Source organism: Simochromis diagramma, unplaced genomic scaffold (assembly GCF_900408965.1).
Source record: "Simochromis diagramma unplaced genomic scaffold, fSimDia1.1 OVJJ01000361.1, whole genome shotgun sequence".
Taxonomy (NCBI): Eukaryota; Metazoa; Chordata; class Actinopteri; order Cichliformes; family Cichlidae; genus Simochromis; species Simochromis diagramma.
The window spans coordinates 10,918,139-10,940,482 of record NW_024386860.1 but is presented as its reverse complement, the minus strand read 5'-3'; the positions used below and the strand labels follow the sequence as shown (position 1 = coordinate 10,940,482).

At 38.9% G+C, this 22,344-nt stretch overlaps 3 protein-coding genes across 6 annotated transcripts in view; all 3 read left to right on the top strand.

Moving 5' to 3' along the window:
• LOC120732721 (sialic acid-binding Ig-like lectin 11) overlaps positions 1-15,696 on the top strand; it is a 20,448-nt gene extending 4,752 nt beyond the window's left edge. The window contains exons 2-7 of the mRNA XM_040030506.1: positions 12,598-12,855; positions 13,209-13,466; positions 13,559-13,843; positions 14,058-14,163; positions 14,263-14,332; positions 14,855-15,696. Coding sequence (XP_039886440.1) covers positions 12,813-12,855; positions 13,209-13,466; positions 13,559-13,843; positions 14,058-14,163; positions 14,263-14,332; positions 14,855-15,166 — 1,074 coding nt within the window. The 5' untranslated portion in view covers positions 12,598-12,812 and the 3' untranslated portion in view covers positions 15,167-15,696. The remainder of the gene's footprint in view (positions 1-12,597; positions 12,856-13,208; positions 13,467-13,558; positions 13,844-14,057; positions 14,164-14,262; positions 14,333-14,854) is intronic.
• On the top strand, positions 744-7,826 carry LOC120732717. Of its 2 annotated transcripts, none has more exons than XM_040030498.1 (10): positions 744-852; positions 1,021-1,110; positions 1,977-2,048; positions 2,217-2,318; positions 2,537-2,642; positions 4,330-4,400; positions 4,503-6,468; positions 6,777-6,935; positions 7,017-7,070; positions 7,505-7,826. In XM_040030498.1, exons 1-10 carry the CDS (start codon positions 796-798, stop codon positions 7,750-7,752), a joined length of 2,925 nt encoding a protein of 974 aa, XP_039886432.1. In that variant the 5' UTR covers positions 744-795; the 3' UTR covers positions 7,753-7,826. The 2 variants fall into 2 exon arrangements, with proteins under 2 accessions (XP_039886432.1, XP_039886431.1); XM_040030497.1 differs by having other exon boundaries at positions 7,014-7,070.
• Positions 10,647-22,344, top strand: LOC120732722 (sialic acid-binding Ig-like lectin 14). 3 transcript variants are annotated; one of them, XM_040030507.1, is made up of 6 exons: positions 18,783-18,886; positions 19,400-19,707; positions 19,865-19,967; positions 20,372-20,785; positions 21,069-21,389; positions 21,511-22,344. In XM_040030507.1, the coding sequence occupies exons 3-6, from the start codon at positions 19,907-19,909 to the stop codon at positions 21,786-21,788; spliced, it is 1,074 nt and encodes a 357-aa protein (XP_039886441.1). In that variant the 5' UTR covers positions 18,783-18,886; positions 19,400-19,707; positions 19,865-19,906; the 3' UTR covers positions 21,789-22,344. The 3 variants fall into 3 exon arrangements, with proteins under 3 accessions (XP_039886442.1, XP_039886441.1, XP_039886443.1); XM_040030508.1 differs by lacking the exons at positions 18,783-18,886; positions 19,400-19,707 and adding an exon at positions 10,647-10,768; XM_040030509.1 differs by lacking the exons at positions 18,783-18,886; positions 19,400-19,707 and adding an exon at positions 18,922-18,968.

Below are 22,344 nucleotides of genomic sequence, written 5' to 3'. Positions count from 1 at the left end.
TCACTGGGTGTGATGTGTATTACATGGACCGTGGCTTGTAGGTCCTTTTCATTGTTTCAAAGTGCAAGTCTGGATAACATCTGAGTGTGTGTGTGTGTGTTAACCACCCAAATGTGACTTAGGAGACCACACTGTTATTGGGAGACTCCGTCAAAGTTTGCTTCATGGTGACATCACTCTGGTTTTAGGAGGGGTCTTCTTGTATTTTTTGAAAGTTTGACCTACAGCATGCAGAACTGGCTACATGTGCTTTGTTTCTATGTTGAAATGGTTTGAAACTCAGGCTTGAACATTAAGATGGATAGTACTATACAACTTCTTAACTTGTTTTAGGCACTTTTTACTGCTGTAGTGCATGGGTTGTCTCTGGCTGTGTACTCTGGCTTCTTCCCACAGTCCAAAGATGTAGCTTATGGGGTTAGGTTAACTGGTGATTCAAAACTGCCCTTTGGTGTGAATGCAAATGCTTGTCCTTCCATGTTAGACTGGTGATCTGTCCAGGTTGTACTGCCCTATGGTAGCTGGTATAGGCCCCAAACCTGCTACCCCACAATCCTGATAAGGATAAGTGGAAGAGGATGGATGATTGCAAAGGAACCAGTTGTTAATTATTGTAGCCAGTATTTTTGTCAGAAGAAAACATTTCTTGAGTGGAAAGCCCCCCCCCCCCACACACACACACACACACATGCAAATTAAAAACAGAAGCACAGGCCTGCCCAGTACAGTTGCAAGAAGAGCACTTGGTCTAATCTTTGTGCCATCTTTTCTTTGTTGCAGGATCTTGATGAAGAAATGCCTCAGCAAGGCTCAGAAGCCATGCATTCTTCTTCAGTGCAAGATTTTGAAGAGGTAACATTGACCTAGGACAGATTTTAATGAATGTTTCTCATGCACGATGTGTACCTTACGCTATTTGCCGATAGTGAAATGGTTTATTCATCCTCTTGAGTGATGCATTTTTAGTAACTGTCAGATTACTGTTCTTTTGTCTTCATTTTCTATCTGTTACACACGAAGACTGAGACCAGCCAGATTCAGAAGACTGTGAGCTGCCTAAAGCCGCAACCAAACAATGATCTGGACCTGAAACATCCAGAGCCTGAAAGGGTAAATATAATCCAGTGTACCACTAAATGAACTAATAATTTAATCTATCATCATTCTTTATGGATGCTGTGTGTGTGTGTTTGGCAGTCACCTGGGTGAGATGTGATTTACATGGACCGTGGCTTGTAGGTCCTTTTCATTGTTTCAAAGTGCAAGTCTGGATAACATCTGAGTGTGTGTGTGTGTGTGTTAACCACCCAAATGTGACTTAGGAGGACCACACTGTTATTGGGAGACTCCGTCAAAGTTTGCTTCATGGTGACATCACTCTGGTTTTAGGAGGGGTCTTCTCGTATTTCTTGACAGTTTGACCTACAGCATGCAGAACTGACTACATGTGCTTTGTTTCTATGTTGAAATTTTTTGAAACTCAGGCTTGAACATTAAGATGGATAGTACTATACAACTTCTTAACTTGTTTTAGGCACTTTTTACTGCTGTAGTGCATGGGTTGTCTCTGGCTGTGTACTCTGGCTTCTTCCCACAGTCCAAAGATGTAGCTTATGGGGTTAGGTTAACTGGTGATTCAAAACTGCCCTTTGGTGTGAATGCAAATGCTTGTCCTTCCATGTTAGACTGGTGATCTGTCCAGGTTGTACTGCCCTATGGTAGCTGGTATAGGCCCCAAACCTGCTACCCCACAATCCTGATAAGGATAAGTGGAAGAGGATGGATGATTGCAAAGGAACCAGTTGTTAATTATTGTAGCCAGTATTTTTGTCAGAAGAAAACATTTCTTGAGTGGAAAGCCCCCCCCCACACACACACACACACATGCAAATTAAAAACAGAAGCACAGGCCTGCCCAGTACAGTTGCAAGAAGAGCACTTGGTCTAATCTTTGTGCCATCTTTTCTTTGTTGCAGGATCTTGATGAAGAAATGCCTCAGCAAGGCTCAGAAGCCATGCATTCTTCTTCAGTGCAAGATTTTGAAGAGGTAACATTGACTTAGGACAGATTTTAATGAATGTTTCTCATGCACGATGTGTACCTTACGCTATTTGCCGATAGTGAAATGGTTTATTCATCCTCTTGAGTGATGCATTTTTAGTAACTGTCAGATTACTGTTCTTTTGTCTTCATTTTCTATCTGTTACACACGAAGACTGAGACCAGCCAGATTCAGAAGACTGTGAGCTGCCTAAAGCCGCAACCAAACAGCTTTCCAAACAATGATCTGGACCTGAAACATCCAGAGCCTGAAAGGGTAAATATAATCCAGTGTACCACTAAATGAACTAATAATTTAATCTATCATCATTCTTTATGGATGCTGTGTGTGTGTGTGTGTGTGTTTGGCAGTCACCTGGGTGTGATGTGATTTACATGGACAAAGTTTATTAGTTGATATCTGCAACTGAATTGAAAACACCTCACCTTTCCAACTGTCCAAAACAAATAAATGTTGCAATATTTTGCTAACAGTTTCAGAATCATCGTCTGGTGTGCACAACAATATCATCTTTGGACAAGTGCATTCAGTGTGTGGGACCGGTTTCCTCCCTCAAGTGGCTTGGCTATAAGTGCAAAGGTGAGACATTTAGTGAATAGGCACAGTATATAGTAAAAAGCATTAATAGAGTTCAACAAGTTAAGACTAGCTGAAATGAACACTGCTCCCTTTTTAATTAATGGGTGGTCACGTCTAATTAAAGAAATGTAGTATTACCTCATTGGTGCAGGACCTTGTAAAAATGGTATACTTGGGATTGTCCTCAATTCCCCATTCCATAACATAAACTGCTCAAAATAATAAAGGGAACACTTAAACAATGTGATGTTACTCCAAGTCAGTCACACTTCTGTGAAATCAAACTGTTCACTTAGGAAGTAACACTGACAACCAGTTTCACATGCTGTTTTGCAAATAGAGTAGACAACAAGTGGAAATTATAGTCAATTCACCATAATAAAGGACTGGTTCTGCAGGTGGTGACCACAGACCACTTCTCAGCACCTATGCTTTCTGGCTGATGTTATGGTCACTTTTGAATGCTGGCGGTTATTTCATTTTAGTGGTAGCATGAGACGGTCTACAACCCACACAAGTGGCTCAGGTAGTGCAGCTCATCTAACGTAGCACATCAATGTGAGCTGTGGCAAGAAGGTTTGCTCTGTCTGTTAGTGTAGTGTCCAGAGCATGGAGGTGCTACCTGGATGTGGAGTAGGCCATAGGAGGGCAACAACCCAGCAGCAGGACCGCTACCTCCACCTTTGTGCAAGGAGGAACAAGAGGAGCCCTGCAAAATGACCTCAAACAGGCCACAAATGTGCATCTGTCTGCTCAAATGGTCAGAAACTGACTTCATGAGGGTGGCTTGAGGGTCCAGCGTCCACAGGTGGGGATTGAGCTTGCAGCCCAACACCATGCAGGATGCTTGGCATTTGCCAGAAAACACAAAGTTTGGCAACTTCGGCACGGGCACCCTATGCTCCTCACAGCTGAAAGGAGGTTCAAACTGAGCACGTGACAGTCTGGAGATGCCGTGGGGAACGTTCTGCTGCCTGCAACATCCTCCAGCATGATCATATTGGCAGTGGGTCAGTAATGGTGAGGGGTGGCATTTCTGTACCTGCCAGAGAGCCTGACTGTCATTGGGTAACAAGATGAGGTCCTCGGACCCTTTGTGAGACCACATGCTGGTGCGTTTGACCCTGGGGTCCACCTAATGCGAGACGACACTGGACCTCATGTGGCTGGAGTATGTCAGCAGTTCCTCCATGACAAAGGCATTGATGCTATGGACTGGCCCGCCTGTTCCCCAGACCTGAATCCAATTGAGCACATCTGGGACATCATGTCTCACTCCATCCACCACAAACTGTCCAGGGGTTGGCAGATGCTTTAGTCCAGGTCTTGGAGGAGATCCTTCAGGAGACCATCCGCCACCTCATCCCGAGCATGCCCAGGCATTGTAGGGAAGTCATACAGGCATCTGGAGGCCACACACATTCAACTACACACTTTCATGCCATTCAACTACCTAAAGAACAAAGTATTTAATAAGAATAATTCCTTCATTCACATCTGGGATGTCCTTTTTTTTGGGGGGGGGGATTAGCAGTGTATGTGTAGTCATTAAAATATCCTTAAGTGTGAACAGTTTGGTTTTTGTTTTGTTTTTCAGCATTTGACATTACTGCAATGCTTTGACAAAAAACGACTTCACTTAAATAGAACTGCAAAGCTAAATTAAGTCTATCAAAATGTGTTTCAGTTTGTTTAGGGGTCTGGCACAAATCTTGCCTTGCAAAATTGGCAAATCAGAATTGCCACCAGTCAACACAGGTGTGTATCCCATTCATATTTGGCTTGACTTTGTTTTTCAGTTTATTTTTTACCTGTCTAAAGTATTGATCAATTAAAATAACTTTTGTTCTTACATTCCAGAAAGAAGAAATTTCTGAATATTCAGGGGAGGATGGATTGCCACATTCAGTTCTGGATCAAATATCAAGCGATGATGATGGCAACCACAGCATATCAGAAGAAGAATATGTGCCAGATTCAGAGTCATATGATGAAGATTCAGATGAAGACATCTCATTATTGCCAAGCACATCAAAAGGTCTGCTATGCCAAAATGACATCTCCAAAGCGCATGAACAATCAGATTCAATGAATTTAATCCACAACTTGACAAAGGACAAGCCACAAGATAAAAGTGAGCTTTGCGAAACTGAATCAGAAAAAATGACTTTAAGTAAAAGAAATTACTGCTATTTTTGTGGCAAACCACAAGCTAAAATTTCCCGCCACCTGAAAACGCACAAAACAGCTCCTGATGTTGTGCATGCATTTTCCCTGCCTAGAGACTCAAACGAGCGTAAAAGTCTGTTAGAGAAATTGAGAAATAAGGGAAATTTTAAGCATAATGCTGCAGTTTTGCATGGTGGAGTGGGACCACTGAAAGTGAAGAGAAGACCCAAGATTAAAGCAGTAGAGGGAAAGTTCGCTCATTGCTTTTATTGTCAAGGGATGTATGTTCGCAAGGATCTTTGGAGACATGTCCGCAGATGTCCGAACAAACCAAAAGATGACACGGATAAAGAACCTGGAAGAACCAAAGTACTCGGCCTGGCTTTAACTCTGGAGTCTCAGTGTTATCCGCAGGTGTCAAGTGGAGTCTGGAAGGTTCTTGCTGTTATGAAACAAGATGAGATTGCCTCAGCTGTGCGAAATGACTTTACTGTTATTCAGTTTGCCCAGTCCCTCTACAATAAACATGGACAAGACCCTACAAAGTATGATTATATACGACAGAAGCTTCGTGAAGCGGGACGTTTGTTGTTGTGTCTGCGCACAGAATTCTCAGTGCATAACATGGAAGAAGCTATTAAGCCTGCTAATTTCCAGAGAGTTGTGCAAGCAGTAAAGAAAGTTTCAGGTTTTGATGAAGAGACACTGTCATACAAAACTCCAAGCCTTGCGCTGAAACTGGGACATACACTGCATAAAATGTCTGACATTATCCATTGTCGTGCCCTCATGACAGAGGATGAAGCCCTAATCAAGTCCACTGATGCGTTCAAGAAGTTGTATGTCTCCAAATGGTCCGAGATGGTGTCTCACCGTGCCTTGAACACATTGAGTGAGGCAAAGTTTAACAAGCCATCAACATTGCCCTTTACAGAAGATGTTCGGATTCTCCATCACTACCTTCAAAAATCTGCAGAAAGTGCCTTTTGCAGCTTGGAGAACGAAGCCACAGCTCAGAATTATGCCCAACTTGCACAAGTTACACTCTCACAAATCATTGTGTTCAACCGAAGACGTTCTGGAGAGGTTTCAAAGATGCGCCTCAAAAGTTTTCTTGAAAGAGACAAAACAGCACTCCACACAGATGTTGCCATGGGGCTCTCAGAAATGGAACAGAGACTCTGTAACTATTTCTGTAGAATAGAAATAATGGGAAAAAGGGACAGAAATGTTCCAGTTCTGCTAACACCAAGCATGCTCGATGCTCTGTCACTACTGGTTAGTAGGAGGCCTGACTGTGGTATTTGTGCCACTAATATCTACCTCTTTGCAAGACCCCGATCAATGAGTCATTACAGAGGAATGGACTCCTTGCGTGTTCATGCACACCAGTGTGGAGCAAAGCAGCCTGAGTATCTAAGATCGACACAGCTCAGAAAACATGTTGCCACACTCTCACAAGTCCTTAATTTGAAAAACAACGAACTTGATCAGGTTGCAGATTTCCTGGGTCATGATATCCGCGTTCACCGCGAATTCTACAGATTACCAGTTCCCACAACACAGCTGGCCAAGATTTCCAAACTGCTTTTAACACTGGAAAAAGGACATCTTTCCCAGATCCAGGGGAAATCACTGGATGAGATCAAAATAGAAGGTTTGTATTGAAAGGAGCAAATATTAGGGCAGTAGTTGAATATTATGCTTTATCAACAGAATTAAAACCTAAAAGCACAGACCATTCTGTTAAATGTCCATGATTTAAGGTTCTTGAAGTCTATTGTTTCATCACTTTGCAACATTTGGCAAACTGCAGAGTGGTGACCTTAAATAGTAAAACTATGTACTATAATTTCCAGTATTTGTTCTGTATTTTGTCATATCTCGTTGTTAATGTGAGGTTTTTGGGGGGGTTGTGTTTGGTTTTTTGGTTTTTGTTTCCCCCCCCCCCCCACAATTTCTCAGATGAAATTGCATTAAGTGATGCTGAAACAAAGGACAGTGAGAGTGAATCAGATGATGATGACACAGCACTCACAATGTCGGCGTGTGGCACCAGTGAGCCTGTACATGCAGTAGCTGATTCCACAAACACAGCGCAGCTCCAAGACACTGTAGATTGTGGTAAGTTACCAGTAGCTTGGTTTCTGTGGATAAAATGTTTGTTACAAATATTAAAACTTAATCAAATTGTGTAATCAGCAGATGAAGGACCACTCACAATGCCTGCAGCAAGTGAGACTGCTGCTCCCTCTGAAGGTAAGGGGTGCAGTTGGTTCTCTAAGCTTATTATTGTTTCATCACTTTGCAACATATGGCAAACTGCAGAGTGGTCGCAAAAAGTCACCTGGATGAGTGACAAAATGTTTCTCCCACTGAAAACGCTACGTCCAGATTAACAGAATCAACGTTTTGGGATTTACTTACCTGGATGATTGAGCATGCATCAAGAGACTTTTATTCAACTTTTTATTCAGTCTTTTATTCACAGCGGAACACTAAATGTTGTCTCATTTTAGAAATTTGATAAATTTTCAAAGAGAATTTTAGCTCGTTTTGATATTGATGGTAGCAACACATTTCAGAAGTTAGTACAGGGTAGCATCCATTCTTTTAACAAGCAAATGTTTTTTGTTTTTTTTTTGTTTGGTTTTTTTTTTGTTTTAACTACTACTACTTTATATATCTTCCAGAGAAAAATGCTGCTCAATCCCACAATTCCCGAAGAGCTCCCAAAAACATGTGGTCCAAGGCTGAGGTTGCTGCAGTGATGAGGCATTTTAAAGACCACATAAACGAAGGGAAACTAGCCACCAAAAATGAATGCAGTCATTGCAAATTGGTAGAAGATCCGGTGTTGGCAGGAAGAACAGTTCAAAACATAAGAGATTTTGTAAGAAACAGAGGATTAACTGCAAAAAGGCAGAAAAAAATGAACTAAAATAACTGTTTAGCCAGATGTGGTTTTACATCTTGGTCAGATTGCCAATTGTTGTTAACACTGATGTTCTGTTTAAAGAAAAAAAAAGTTCTTGTTAAATACAGAAGCAGTTTGTATTTCATAATTTTTACATTTAATTTATTTAGTTTTTTTTTTGACGGGTTATATTTAAAATAAAAAATTATAAATGCATATTTTCTCCCCTTAATATTTACCTTTAAACTATTAAAATTCATTTTAAATGTTTTTAATTTTTCTGTTTTCTATATTTTTATATTTCTGTGGGAAGCGTGGGCATTTTTGTCCATAGATTTGTTTTTTTATTTATGGTTAAAATTAATGTTCAGATCCAAGAACACTAATAAAATGATGTTCCAGTAATCCTGTGTCCTGTCAGATGTGTATTCATGGTAATGATGAGCTATTTAAATATTACATCATTGTCCCTTTAAAGACCCAATATTGTTTTTTTTGGACCTCATAAAACACATTGTTGTCAAGTGGACAATGTCTCCAGAAAACACAATAGAGTCTGGTTGGTGTGTATCAGTGTATCTAGACTTCTATAGGGAGTGTATGAGGTCTGAAGTGACCCAAATTTTTTTTCAGATTTTTTCGAACACTTTAACCTCGCTCCCTTGGCTCTAAGTCCTTTGAAAAGGGTAGTCCACTTAAACCACCACCGGGTGGATTGACGTAGGATAGTCCCTCCATACCACATAGACCCGTGTGTGTGTGTGTGTGTGTGTGTGTGTGTGATTTACATTGCTGTGCTTGAGAGCCACCATCTACTGGAACCAAATTCCTTGTATGTGTCTGCACATATACTTGGCCAATAAACACGATTCTGATTCTGATTCTGATAAGGGGATTGTTGACTCCTAGAAGTCGGTCATCTTGGATACAACTTTTGTTTTTTCAATAGGAAGAAGGCCATGTGACACATCAAACTTATTGGTAATGTCACAAGAAAAACAATGGTGTGCTTGAAGAAAAAGACAACATTTTTTATGACATATATAATGTTGGTGATCACAATACTCTGGGTACAGCTATGTAGACTCACACATACAACAAACTGCTGCACTGATCTTATTTTAAATGGTTAAAAATAATTTTCACAAATACAAGTGCAGAGCAGTGCATTGCTAAAACAATATTAAAATGAGTTACATGGCAATACTAAGAGCAGCAGAGATGGTGCAGAATATAAATAAATACATAAGAAGCCTAAATATGCAGAAGTGTTTGCAGAGAGGCAGCAAACACTGAGAATGAGAGAGGGGAAGTTTATTTTAAATTCTTAAGTTCTTTAATGCACTCAATCTGTCTCAAGGAACTTTTTTTTAACTGAGTACATAAGAAAGCACTTATATAGCAATAAAATGATGTTGTATCGGTGGTATGATGTTGAAGTAATGTAAATGCTGCCAAAATCTTCATCTTGGACTCCATCCACAAACATCTGGAGCTCCCTGACTCCTCCACCAGACTTCTGTTTGCTGATTTCTCATCAGCGTTCAACACTCTGCAGCCTCATATCCTGGCCACTAAACTTTCCACCCGATTTCACCTGGATGATCAGCTATTCCTGTGGATACTGGACTTTTTGACCAACAGGACTCAGAAAGTTGGGGTCAACAAGTCTCTTTCCGGTCTCTTTTCCACCTCCACTGGCTCCCCCCAGGGCTGTGTGCTCTCCCCCCTGCTCTTCATCCTCTACACCGATGACTGCAGATCCACACAGCCCAACTGTCACCTGGTTGAATATGCTGACAAAACATTTCTCCTGTCAGGCCCCTCACAACACCACAGGCCCACTTTTCAGGAGTTTGTAGAGTGGTGTGACAGCTCCAGACTTGAATTGAACATAGGCAAAACCAAAGAGATGGTGGTGACCTTCTCCAGTAGGCCGAGGGATCTGGCTGCTTCTGTCACCGCCACCATCCACGGGAAGCCAGTGGAGGTATTGAGGAGTACAAATACCTGGGAACCATCTTCAACAACCTCCTGAAATTCTCTGCCAACATTCTATACCTCCTTAGGAAACTCAACTCCTTTGGAGTCAGCACACCCATCATGATGACTTTTTACTATGCCTTCCTGGAAAGCATCATGACCTTCTCCATCACCTGCTGGTTCCACTCCCTCAGCCTTCAGAACAGGAACAGACTGCAGCACGCTCCATCAGTGTGCTCTAAAATCATTGGACTGCCTATCAGAACTCTGGCACAGGTTTTCAGCCAACAGGCCCTTAGACAGGCAGCCAAAATCATCAACGACCCCTCTCACATTCTTCACCCAGCATCTCAATGGCTCCCCTCTGCAGGAAATACTGAGAGAGGGAGAGCCACCTTTGTCCTCAAAGCCACTCTGCTTTTTAACTCCGGCCGATAAAAACATTTCCCACACCAGAAACATAAACTACATTCTTCTTACACTACTGACACTTTATTCACTTTTAGTCACTTGCGGTTATTTATTCACCTTCAGTCACTTTAATTTTAAAACTGTGTAATTTTAAAACTGTATATTCTGTGTATTTATTATTTCACTTCTATTGCCTGTTCTTATTGTCCTTATCTTCCACGTATGCTGCTCGGTTGTTTGTTAATTGCCCCTTGGAGATAAATAAAGTCTTCTGATCCCAATTCTGATTCTGATATGAAAATATAAAACTTGTTGGAGCATCATTATTGGAATGTTAAAATAAGATAACATTATGTTTTAATAAACAATGTTATAATTATATATAGCATACAGAGGAACTTGAACGTCAGTCTGTAAAGTTGAGTGGTTTACTGAGAAACTTCCTGAAATCATTTTGCAAGAAGGAGGAAGAAAAAGAAAAGAGCGATGAGGATGAAAAACTTTAGTTTAGAGAGTCACCAGTCATCAGTGAGAAGAGAAGTTTTGAAGAACAAAGTAAAACAGGTAAAAATAAAATTGAATGTGGCTCAAAAAATCTTTTTAAAAGAAGAAATGTAAAGACTTTTTCACATCTGTAGCAGTGATGGTGAGTAAGACCATCATTTATTAATCAAATATTATAAGGCTGTCCTCTTATTTGGCAGTTAATATACATTTATATAATATTATATATATTATACATCTTTCTTTTGATGTGTGATGTGAACTGTTGGCTTTTACTTTATTGCATTTTTTGTTTTGGTTTCTTTTTTGCTTCATCTGCTGGATAAGTTATTCTGTGGAGGGAGAGACTGAACGTCTTGAGCAACGAACATGTTTGTTCTCATCTGGTCGGCTCTGTTTGTCTCTGTAAAAGGAAGCATTGCTGACACAGGTTTGTATCTTGTCCTTTACTGTAATTCTGCTATATTTGTATTTGATATTTGCATGTAACACTCTTTTTCTGAAATGTATCCAGATGATAAGAATTTTTTATTATCCACAGTTCATCATAAATTTGTGCCTTTACTATCATCTATTGGCTCGTGTGCCATTTTAATTTAATGTTTTGTTAAACATGTCCTGAGATATTGTTGATGCACATCCAGGGAGATTCCATAGCCTGGATATAATAAGCTGTGAAATGAGAACATTATAGTAGTTGTGGAGTACAGCACAAACAAGCAGCCTGTGTAAAAGATAAAAGTTACTTCAATATCTTTAATTAGACATCATGTTTAATGTTGTAAAGTAAATATTCTTTATCACTATATTTATCTTTCCCTTTGCATTAACAGGTGCTTCAGCCTGGGGACAACAACACTGTGATAGAAAATACTGTGTTACTCTGAGTGAGCGAGAACTAACAGCAGAGGCTGGACTCTGTGTTGTGATCCCGTGTTCTTTCACTACTGCTGATGAGTTTACACCCAAACATACAGTTTGGTACAAATGTGAAGCATCTCAACACAGTTGCAGTGAAGCTGACATAATATTTCACAGCAACAAAAACACAGACAAAAAAGCTCAGGCTGGGTTTGAAGGACGAGTCTCACGTTTGGAGCCTGATGTGACTCAAAAGAACTGCAGCATCATCATTAATGATCTCAAAGAGTCTGATTCTGGATCATATCAGTTCAGAGTTACTGGTGAACTGAATGGAAAACAAAATGGATTCACATTCATTCCAAGAGTATCTGTCTCAGTTAAAGGTGAAAAAAGCTATTTCAAGGACAATCATGTTGAAAAAGAAGATATTTGTTCATGTACAATAACATATTTAGTATTTTTAAGGCCTTAATGAAGTATTCATTATTTTGGGGAATTGTTGACCTCTATGGTAGCTGGTAGGAACTGCAGCAGTTCCTGTTAAAACGTATGATTGCCATTAACCATTTTCATTAAATATCTTATTTGAAAAAACAGATTGACGTACTTGATGAACTTCAGATAGTTGATGTGTTTCTATAAATGCAATTTTTTTCTATTAGGTCTTAATCTGAAGCCCAGAGTAATGATTCCCACACTGACAGAGGGACAGCAGGCCACACTGACCTGCACTGCTCCTGGTCTCTGCTCTGGATCTGTTCCTCAAATCACCTGGACATGGAGAGGAGCAGGAGGGACTGAATCTTACATTACAGGAAATAGCACTAATTTCAAGACTGAGAATCTGGTGGATTTCACACAAAGTCACATCTCAACTTTGACCTTTAACGCTTCATCTGAACACCACAACACCAGTATCACTTGCAAGATCAACTTCACATGTGGAAAAAACTACAGAGGAGACTTTGACAGTAAATGTGAACTGTGGGTACTTCGTAACCTATTGTTATTGTTTATATCTGTTTATTTATTTGAAATCTATTGGATGATCAGTAGAGTCTGAAAAGGAAACAACATGATTGTAAAATGTATATTTTTATCTCACAGATAAGAAAGAAATTACAATCAGTGGTGTTACAACCGTTAAGGAGGGAGATGTTCTTAATCTGACCTGCAGTGTTGAAAGTTTCCCTCCATCCGTGATTGTGTGGTCTAAACTCGGTTCTGACACAAACCTGCACAATGACACTGGATCAGCTACACTTGTCATCTCTAATGCAACAGCAGAACATTCTGGACAGTACATCTGTGCAGTTACATATATGGACAATTCCCTGAAGAAGGATATCAGTGTCACAGTGATATGTAAGTACACAAATTTTTTGCTTTTAAGCAGAACATTTTAGCAGTGGCCACATCTTTTATATATTGATGCAGAGTAAAACTTTATTCAGAAAGAGGAACACTGTAGACTGCACTATACAGGGGAAGTAAGAGGAAATGTATTAAGAGCCTTTTGAAACCTATTATGATAATTTACGGTGACCAAATTGTAATTTGCATTTTAATGGCATTTGTGGCATTTTACACTTTGCATTTATTAAACTCGCGTTTTTATCATTCTTTTCTTTCATTTTTTTTTGTTGAATTATTACATGTCGGTGTAACTTGCCCTCTCCTTAAATATACCATTGAAATCACTGAAATGTATTTTACAAATAGCAGGGCTGCTCAGATCATTGGGAATACAACTGTTAAGGAGGGAGATGTTCTGAATCTGACCTGCAGTGCTGAAAGTTTTCCTCCATCTGTGATTGTGTGGTATAAACTTAGTTCTAACACAAAGCTGCACAATGACACTGGATCAGCTACACTTGTCGTCCATAATGTAACATCAGAACATTCAGGGCAGTACATCTGTACACTAAAACATCTGGACACAACTCTGAATTCATATGTTGATGTAACTGTGACTTGTAAGTAGATGGCATGTATTTTTAACCTGAAGTTCATTAACATTATAGCTTGCAGCGTGTCCTGTTTTATGATTCTGACTACATGTTTACAGGGCATACAAAGATACAGAATGGCTCAGGATGTGTGCTTCAGTCTGAGGGTTTGACCTGTGTGTGCATCAGTGAAGGCTTTCCTTTACCTAACATCAAATGGCCTCTGTTGAATCACCACACTGAGTACTCTGTCATTACTAGTGTATCAAACCACACAGTCAACAGCACTGTCAGTGTAACTATAAAAAACCATGGCAACAGCACTGTTGAATGTGTTAGCAACAATGGAAATGGAGAAGTAAGAGAGAACCTGCTGATCAATAACAACTTGTCCAAAAAAGATGGTAAGTTTTGTTTGGTTGTTGCTGTTGTTTTAAATTAAAACCCTTTCTGTAACATTTTTAACCACTTGACATTTTTACTACCATTTTTGGACCCATGTAATCTATGACCTATGTAATTAAGACAATCATTAGACTAGCCATTAGGTGTACTGTATATAATTCAATGGCAAATGTGAGTTAACAGGTTTTATCATGTTGTTTTCTTTGATTGCAGAGCCGTCATCGGGTCTTAGGTGGCGATTTCTGGAAATTATCATTGCATTTTTGATTGGTGCAGTTCTTTCATCAAGTGTTTGCTTTTTGGCCAAAAAGTGTTACAGGTACAGAATTTATTTTTGTAGTTATTACTAAGGTTTCTCTGTAGATTCAATTTAACATTCATTTCAGCATTGTTTCTGTAAATATGCCCTTTTCTACAGGAAAGAAATGACGAGTTCTGGACATTTGAATGACACTTTTGTGATGCTGACACGTCCAGATGATCCACTGGTATTTATGTTAATTTGTCTTTTTTGATATAACTCTTCAAATAGTTTAAATGAGTTTCAGCACAAATATCTCACATACATATGGTGGAAGTCTCATTGCTGCTGGTAATCCAGTGTCGCCACCTTTATTCTGCTAGGCGGTGTTTAACACAGCCTGGCAATTCTCAGGTGTACTCCAGCGCAATGCAGTAAGGGACAGATGGAGAGAGAAACCATGCAAATAGGATGGTTTGACTTAAAATATGAGACATCTCAACTTTCTGTCACAGTAAAACTTTGATCTTTAATATTCATGATACAACAAACATCTAATAAAATAAATAAACAAATACACAAATGGAAACCAGAATTAAAGTAATGCAAAGTTCCTTTCTTGTGTAAAGCTAATTTTCAGGCCACCCAATGAGAACTCAAAACCCTTTGAAGCATGAAAGACTTTAAACAAGATAAATCAATAGTATTCACAATGTTTGGCTGCCTGTAGCTGATAAATGACTGAAACTATTTACTTTGTGCCTAACAGATACATGATGCTCAAGCATTACAAAACAACCAGACCCTGAACTCAAACAGTGGGACAAACGAAGTGAAATATGCCACCATTGATCTTTCCCTGTTAAAAACACACAGCGGCAGAAAGGCAGCAAGGATGCGAGAAAGCACAAAGACGGAGTACGCTGAAATTAAGAAGGTAATAAAAAAAGAACAAGAAGATGATGGTGGAGACGACGGTAAAATGTTGGAGGGGGAGATGAAACATTGTGAAACAGAAAAGAAGGACGAGGAAGATGAGGCAGTGTACTCCACTGTGAATGACATAACAGATGATATTTGAGGAATTCTTTTGTATAGTTGCTAAGGATAAATATTGATCTCTTCAGATGTAATGGATGGATGGATGGATGGATGGATGGATGGATTTCCATTTTGTGTTGGAATAACTAAGTGTAGGACAATTTTCTCTATACTGTAAACTTCACAAATATTAATAAATCAAATCTTACAGAATGTTAGCTTTGAATATCGTGCTCTGCAGTAGTTTAAGGATTACAAATATTAGAAAAATGTTATGGTTTAGCAAATTTTAGATACCTATACTGCTTTACTATAAAATCTTGCCCAGTGACATTTAGTAGTAGCAGTAAATATAGTGGCTTATCTTTTTCTTGACTCTATTCTTGATGTATTTTGCAGATTTTTAACGGTTTAAGTTTCCATTTGGCAGATGGCCAACACTGACATTGTCTGGTTAAATATATTTGAAAGTGTGTAGCCAAAGTGTGCCAAATAACCTTTGGAATTTTCTTTTTGTGTTTTCACAAAATGCCCTTTTACACGATGTATTGTGTTTTGTATTCCTCCAGAATAAATGCATTTCTTTCCTCTTTTGCATAAGATCATTTATTTTCTTTTTCAGTTTTTATCCGGCACCATCATCAGGTTGACCGAATCATTTGTTCTATACCAATAATCAATTTAAAACTTTTGATATAACTAGCTTCAGTAGTTCTAATGCTAATGACAAAAGTCCCCAAACAATCCCAGAGTATTGATCGATAAAAATGACAATTTTTTTCTATTATTTACTTGGTTTAAAACCTCTTGAGAACAATATAGTTCAACACTAAATATGTTTTATTGCCACCCCCCACAGGGCGCCTGGGACCCTGATAAGGATTAGTGTAAGAGAATGGATGGATGAATGAATATGTGTATTTTAAGCTTTTTTTATGAACATTTTGAAAAATAATGACTACCTTTTTTTAATAAATCCATTAAGTTGATAAAATATTATATTTAGGAAGTATCATTCATTTCTAATAAATATGACTCAGTCAAAACAGTCTGGCTCAGCTTAAATCTTAGACTGCTTGAGCTCCACAGCTGTTTCACCTTGTCAATATTCAGTTTTTCACAAATGATACAATTTAATATTCAGATTACTGCTATGTATATGTATATAGAGTATCCCATAAAAATGGGTTCCTGTTCAGTTATTGCATGCTCTTGTTTTCGTTTATGTTTGTGTAAGATATCAGCCACACACATGTGGGAAGGAGAATTCAGTCTAGTTCAGCTGCCATCTATTTGGAGTTGAGAGTAGTTGACTGGTGTAGATTTTGGCCCTTCTCTGTTAAAGGGAGAGAAAGGATGAATTTGGAAGAGAAAGCAGGAAAGTGAGCGGCTGCATGACACAGTTGCAGCTGGTTGCAGCAGCCGACTCCAGTGACAGATAGGGATATTTTAAAGGAAAATGGCTATAACATGGCCCGAATGGTTTTGCTTTTATAATAATTCAATTTGACCAGAAGAAGGATTCAATTTAATTAGGATTATTGTGGATTTGTTTTGATACAACAGAATAGGAACCTGTTAGTTTGCTGGACCTGTATATTATGGAAGTTTAAGGAGGAAAGCTTACTCTGTAATTAGGAGTTGGCCAACCAGATAACATTCTTCAAGACCTAGAGAGGAAGAGCTTGAGAGTTAAATTCCAAGGATCTGATGTGGAAATACAATCCCTACTAATGCAAGACCTATTAACATGGGGGGAAAGTCTTTCTCTGGAAGATGCAAGAACTACACCTTTAGGCATTTGTCTGCTTCGAAAGAAAAATAAACCTTGTGATGGAATAAACGTGATGAATTTCTATTGGTTCTCTATTGGTCACTGTTAGAACTTCTTCTTTTCTTGTACTGTGGCCATTTTGTTCTGAGACCCACTTCTTAACACCATATTTGCAGTTTCAGCATGCAAGTTTATAGTACTGATGAGTAAAACATCAGTTTAAACCATTGAGTTCTTCAGGATTGTTACAAACAAGAAATGCTCTACTAAATAGATACTTAAGTACCTGATGGACACAGATACACAGATCAATTGGTGTTTGAACTGATCCACACTTCAGACATATGCCAGCTGTTAGTTTTTGTACAGCACTGCGGGTCTGATCCAGAAAGCCTTCAGTCTCTTAATAACTGTTACTAGATATTAACAGTAACCAGTATTGATGATGATGATGATGATGCTTTTTTCTATTACATACTTAGTTTAAACTAACTTAATAACTAAACACAGAGACAGACAAGCTGCTATCACCTTTTAAGGAAAGAAAACAACAAAACTCAGGTGTTGGTCAGTAAACTGAAAAGTAAGTACAAAAGGATTAGTCATGAAAGACACACTCCTCTCCACAGAGCAGGAGCAATCAATCACCATACACACAGCTCACTAGTTACAAACCAACAAGGCTCTCTGGCACTAGAGCTCACCTTTCTCTGGCCTTAAGTACTTCTAACTGCTGATGGGAGTCAGCTGTACAAAAAAGATGGGACCTAAGGCAGGAGAGATGGCAGGACACACCCATACAAGGGCAATCTGGATGCCCTGCTAGGGCCATAACAAGAACAATAACGCTCAAGACTAAATGTTTTATTGCTCCCACCCAGGTAAGGGGTATGAGAATGGATTGATGGATGAATAAATGCGTGGTATTTATGAACATTTTAAAAAATAATAACTAGCTGCTTTTAACAAATCAATTAAGTTGTTGAAATTTGATATCTGGGAAATATCATTCATTTCTAATACATATGACTCAGTGTTTCAGGTCAAAACAGTCTGTCTCAGCTTAAATCGTAGAATTGTGTGAAGGCAGGCATCAAATTCAGAAGAAAGTCAGTAATGCGAAAAAGACTGAAGATAATTTTTTATGACATATATAATGTTGGTGATCACAATCCTCTGGGTCCAGCTATGTAGACTCACACATACAACAAACTGCTGCACTGATCTTATTTTAAATGGTTAAAAATAATTTTCACAAATACAAGTGCAGAGCAGTGCATTGCTATAACAATATTAAAATGAGTTAGCAATAGCAATACTAAGACCAGCTGAGATGGTGTGAAAATATAAATGGATACATAAGAAGCTTAAATATGCAGATGTGTTTGCAGAGAGGCAGCAAACACTTCTGCATATTTGGACATGAAATATGACTAAATATGCAGAAATAAGGGGAATGAGAGAGGGGAAGTTTATTTTAAATTCTTAAGTTCTTTAATGCACTCAATCTGTCTCAAGGAACATTTTTTAATGAGTACATAAGAAAACATTTAAATAGCAATAAAATGATGTTGTATTGGTGGTATGATGTTGAAGTAATGTAAAGATAAGCTGAATGTCATATACAAGTTATGTTTTCACTCTAATCTTGTGCGGACTTTACCTCACAGTGATAAGGGCCATGTGGTGAATGATGATGATTTGATGCTATATGAATATATAGAACTTGTTGGAGCACCATTACTGCAATCTTTAAATCTCAAGATAGCATTATGTTTTAAAAAGGTAAATTGTTATAATTATATATAGCATACAGAGGAACTTGAACGTCAGTCTGTAAAGTTGAGTGGTTTACTGAGAAACTTCCTGAAATCATTTTGCAAGAAGGAGGAAGAAAAAGAAAAGAGCGATGAGGATGAAAAACTTCAGTTTAGAGAGTCACCAGACATCAGTGAGAAGAGAAGTTTGAAGAACAAACCAAAACAGGTAAAAATAAATTTTAATGAGTTTCAAAAAGTCTTTTTAAAAGAAGAATTGTAAAGACTTTTTCACATCTGTAGCAGTGATGGTGAATAAGACCATTATTTATTAATCAAATATTATGAGTGACCTAATGCTGTAAATGGCCTGTATTTGTATAGCGCTTTACACATCCAGTCATCCACCCATTCACACTGTCACGGTCCCCGTGTCTCTCTGGTTGGCCCACGCTGGCTACAGGTTTTGTTGTTGATTAGTTTTAGTTTTTTGTCTCTCCTCCTCCTCTCTGCCTGGGTGGAGCTCATTACGGGCTCTCACTCCTGGCCCACGCACCCCTGTGGATGGTGTCCACCTGCGGCTGATCTGGCTGATTTCCCCAGCTGCTATTTAAGGCAGTGGCACAGAGCAGCTCACCGCTGCAACGTCGAACCACCTGAGTTCGTGCTCGCGGCATATTCAAAGAAGAATCGCTTACACGTGTTTTATGTTGTGGAACTAACCTTGACCTTCTGTCTGTAGATTCTGGACCGAATCACCGGACCTGTCCGAGTGGGGCAGTGTGTGGAGTGTTGGAGCGAGTGCGGCTGAAGAGGAGTGCGTGTGTGCGGAGGAGCGGTGGCGGTGACTGAGTGGAAGAGGAAGCGTGTGTGTGGATTCCCCCCCCCCCCTTCTCTCCCTGGAGCCCTGGACCCCCTCCCAACTCACTGTACATACATTTTGCACTAAGGTGATCCCTGTTGTAAATAAATCCCCTCTTTTGTTTCCTTGAAAGAACTGTCTGCGCGTGGGTCCGTTCAGTAGCCATGACACACACACTGGTGATGCTGGTAATGCTGTCCTCTTATTTGGCAGTTAATATACATTTATATAATATTATATATATATATATTACATCTTTTATTGAGCTGTGTGATGTGAACTGTTGGCTTTTTCTTTATTGTATTTTTTGTTTTGGTTTCTTTTTTGCTTCATCGGCTGGATAAGTTATTCTGTGGAGGGAGAGACTGAACGTCTCGAGCAACGAACATGTTTGTTCTCATCTGGTCGGCTCTGTTTGTCTCTGTAAAAGGAAGCATTGCTGACACAGGTTTGTATCTTCTGCTTTACTGTAATTCTGCTATATTTCTATTTGATTTTTTTATATATATTTGTATGTAACACTCTTTTTCTGAAATTTGTCCAGATAATAAGAATTTATTATTACCCACAGTTCATCATAAACTTGTGCCTTTGCTACCATCTGTTGGCTTGTGTGCCATTTTAATTTAATCTTTTGTTAAACCTGTCCTGAGATATTGTTAATCAACATCCAGGAATATATTATTGCCTGGATATAATGTGAAAACCATAGTAGTTGTGTAGGCTACAGCACAAACAAGAAGATTGTGAAAACATAAAAGTTCCTGTGGTATCTTTAATTAGACATCATGTTTATTGTTGTAAAGTAAATATTCTTTATCACTATATTTATCTTTCCCTTTGCATTAACAGGTGCTTCAGCCTGGGGACGACAACACTGTGATAGAAAATACTGTGTTACTCTGAGTGAGCGAGAACTAACAGCAGAGGCTGGACTCTGTGTTGTGATCCCGTGTTCTTTCACTACTGCTGATGAGTTTAGACCCGAACATATAGTTTGGTACAAATGTGAAGCATCTCAACACAGTTGCAGTGAAGCTGACATAATATTTGACAGCAACAAAAACACAGACAAAAAAGCTCAGGCTGCGTTTGAAGGACGAGTCTCACGTTTGGAGCCTGATGTGAGGCAAAAGAACTGCAGCATCATCATTAATGATCTCAAAGAGTCTGATTCTGGATCATATCAGCCCAGAGTTACTGGTGAACTGAATGGAAAACAAGGTGGATTCACATTCATTCCAAGAGTAACTGTCTCTGTTAAAGGTGAAAAAAGCTATTTCAAGGACAATCACGTTGAAAAAGAAGATATTTGTTCATGTACAATAACATATTTAGTATTTTTAAGGCCTTAATGAAGTATTCATTATTTTGGGGAATTGTTGACCTCTATGGTAGCTGGTAGGAACTGCAGCAGTTCCTGTTAAAACTTGTGATTGCCATTAACCATTTTCATTAAATATCTTATTTGAAAAAACAGATTGATTTACTAGACGAACTTCAGATAGTTGATGTGTTTCTAGAAATGCAATTTATTTTTTTCCATTAGGTCTTAATCTGAAGCCCAGAGTAAATATTCCCACACTGACAGAGGGACAGCAGGCCACACTGACCTGCACTGCTCCTGGTCTCTGCTCTGGATCTGTTCCTCAAATCACCTGGACATGGAGAGGAGCAGGAGGGACTGAATCTTACATTACAGGAAACAGCACTAATTTCAAGACTGAGAATCTGGCGGCTTTCACACAAAGACACATCTCAACTTTGACCTTTAATGCTTCATCTGAACACCACAACACCAGTATCACTTGCAAGATCAACTTCACATGTGGAAAAACTACAGAGGAGACTTTGACAGTAAATGTGAACTGTGGGTACTTCGTAACTTATTGTTATTGTTTATATCTGTTTTTTTTTTTAATCTATTGGATGATCAGTAGAGTCTGAAAAGGAAACAACATGATTGTAAAATGTATATTTTTATCTTACAGACATGAAAGAAATTATAATCATTGGGAATTCAACTGTTAGGGAGGGAGATATTCTGAATTTGACCTGCAGTGTTGAAAGTTTTCCTCCATCTGTGATCGTGTGGTCCAATCTTGGTTCTAACACAAAGCTGCACAATGACACTGGATCAGCTACACTTGTCGTCCATAATGTGACACCAGAACATTCAGGGCAGTACATCTGTACAGTAAAACATCTGAACACAACTCCAACTTCATATCTTGATGTAACTGTGACTTGTAAGTCAATGGCATTTTAACCTGAAGTTCATTAACATTATAGCTTACAGCATCTCCTGTTTTATGATTCTGACTACATGTTTACAGGGCATACAAAGATACAGAATGGCTCAGGATGTGTGCTTAAGTCTGATGGTTTGACCTGTGTGTGCATCAGTGAAGGCTTTCCTTTACCTAACATCACATGGCCTCTGTCGAATCACCACACTGAGTACTCTGTCATTACTAGTGTATCAAACCACACAGTCAACAGCACTGTCAGTCTCACTGTAAAAAACCATGGCAACAGCACTGTTGAATGTGTCAGCAACAATGGAAATGGAGAAGAAAGAGAAAACCTGCTAGTCCATAAAAACCTGTCTAAAAAACATGGTTTGTGCTTTTCAGCTAAACACTTTCCACTTTAACATTTTCAGATTTTTTTAGTCCTGTATTTTTAACACAACCTCTGTATCTTCATGTACTACTTATAATTCAGAAACCACGGATATTAACTTTTTTATTTTTCCTTTCCATTTTATTTCCCTCGAGTGCAGAGCAACTGTCTAGTTTCAGGCTGGAATTCCTGAAAGTCAT

What these genes read in the sequence shown, in the direction of transcription:
- LOC120732722 (XM_040030508.1), top strand. Translation starts at nt 19,907, where the DNA reads ATGTTTGTTCTCATCTGGTCGGCTCTGTTTGTCTCTGTAAAAGGAAGC. An exon ending in AGGAAGCATTGCTGACACAG is followed by an intron (nt 19,968 to 20,371) that starts GTTTGTATCTTC and finishes TTGCATTAACAG; the next exon opens with GTGCTTCAGCCTGGGGACGA. An exon ending in TTTGACAGTAAATGTGAACT is followed by an intron (nt 21,390 to 21,510) that starts GTGGGTACTTCG and finishes TTTATCTTACAG; the next exon opens with ACATGAAAGAAATTATAATC.
- LOC120732717 (XM_040030497.1), top strand. Translation starts at nt 796, where the DNA reads ATGCCTCAGCAAGGCTCAGAAGCCATGCATTCTTCTTCAGTGCAAGAT. An exon ending in AACATCCAGAGCCTGAAAGG is followed by an intron (nt 1,111 to 1,976) that starts GTAAATATAATC and finishes TCTTTGTTGCAG; the next exon opens with GATCTTGATGAAGAAATGCC. An exon ending in CAGTGCAAGATTTTGAAGAG is followed by an intron (nt 2,049 to 2,216) that starts GTAACATTGACT and finishes TTACACACGAAG; the next exon opens with ACTGAGACCAGCCAGATTCA.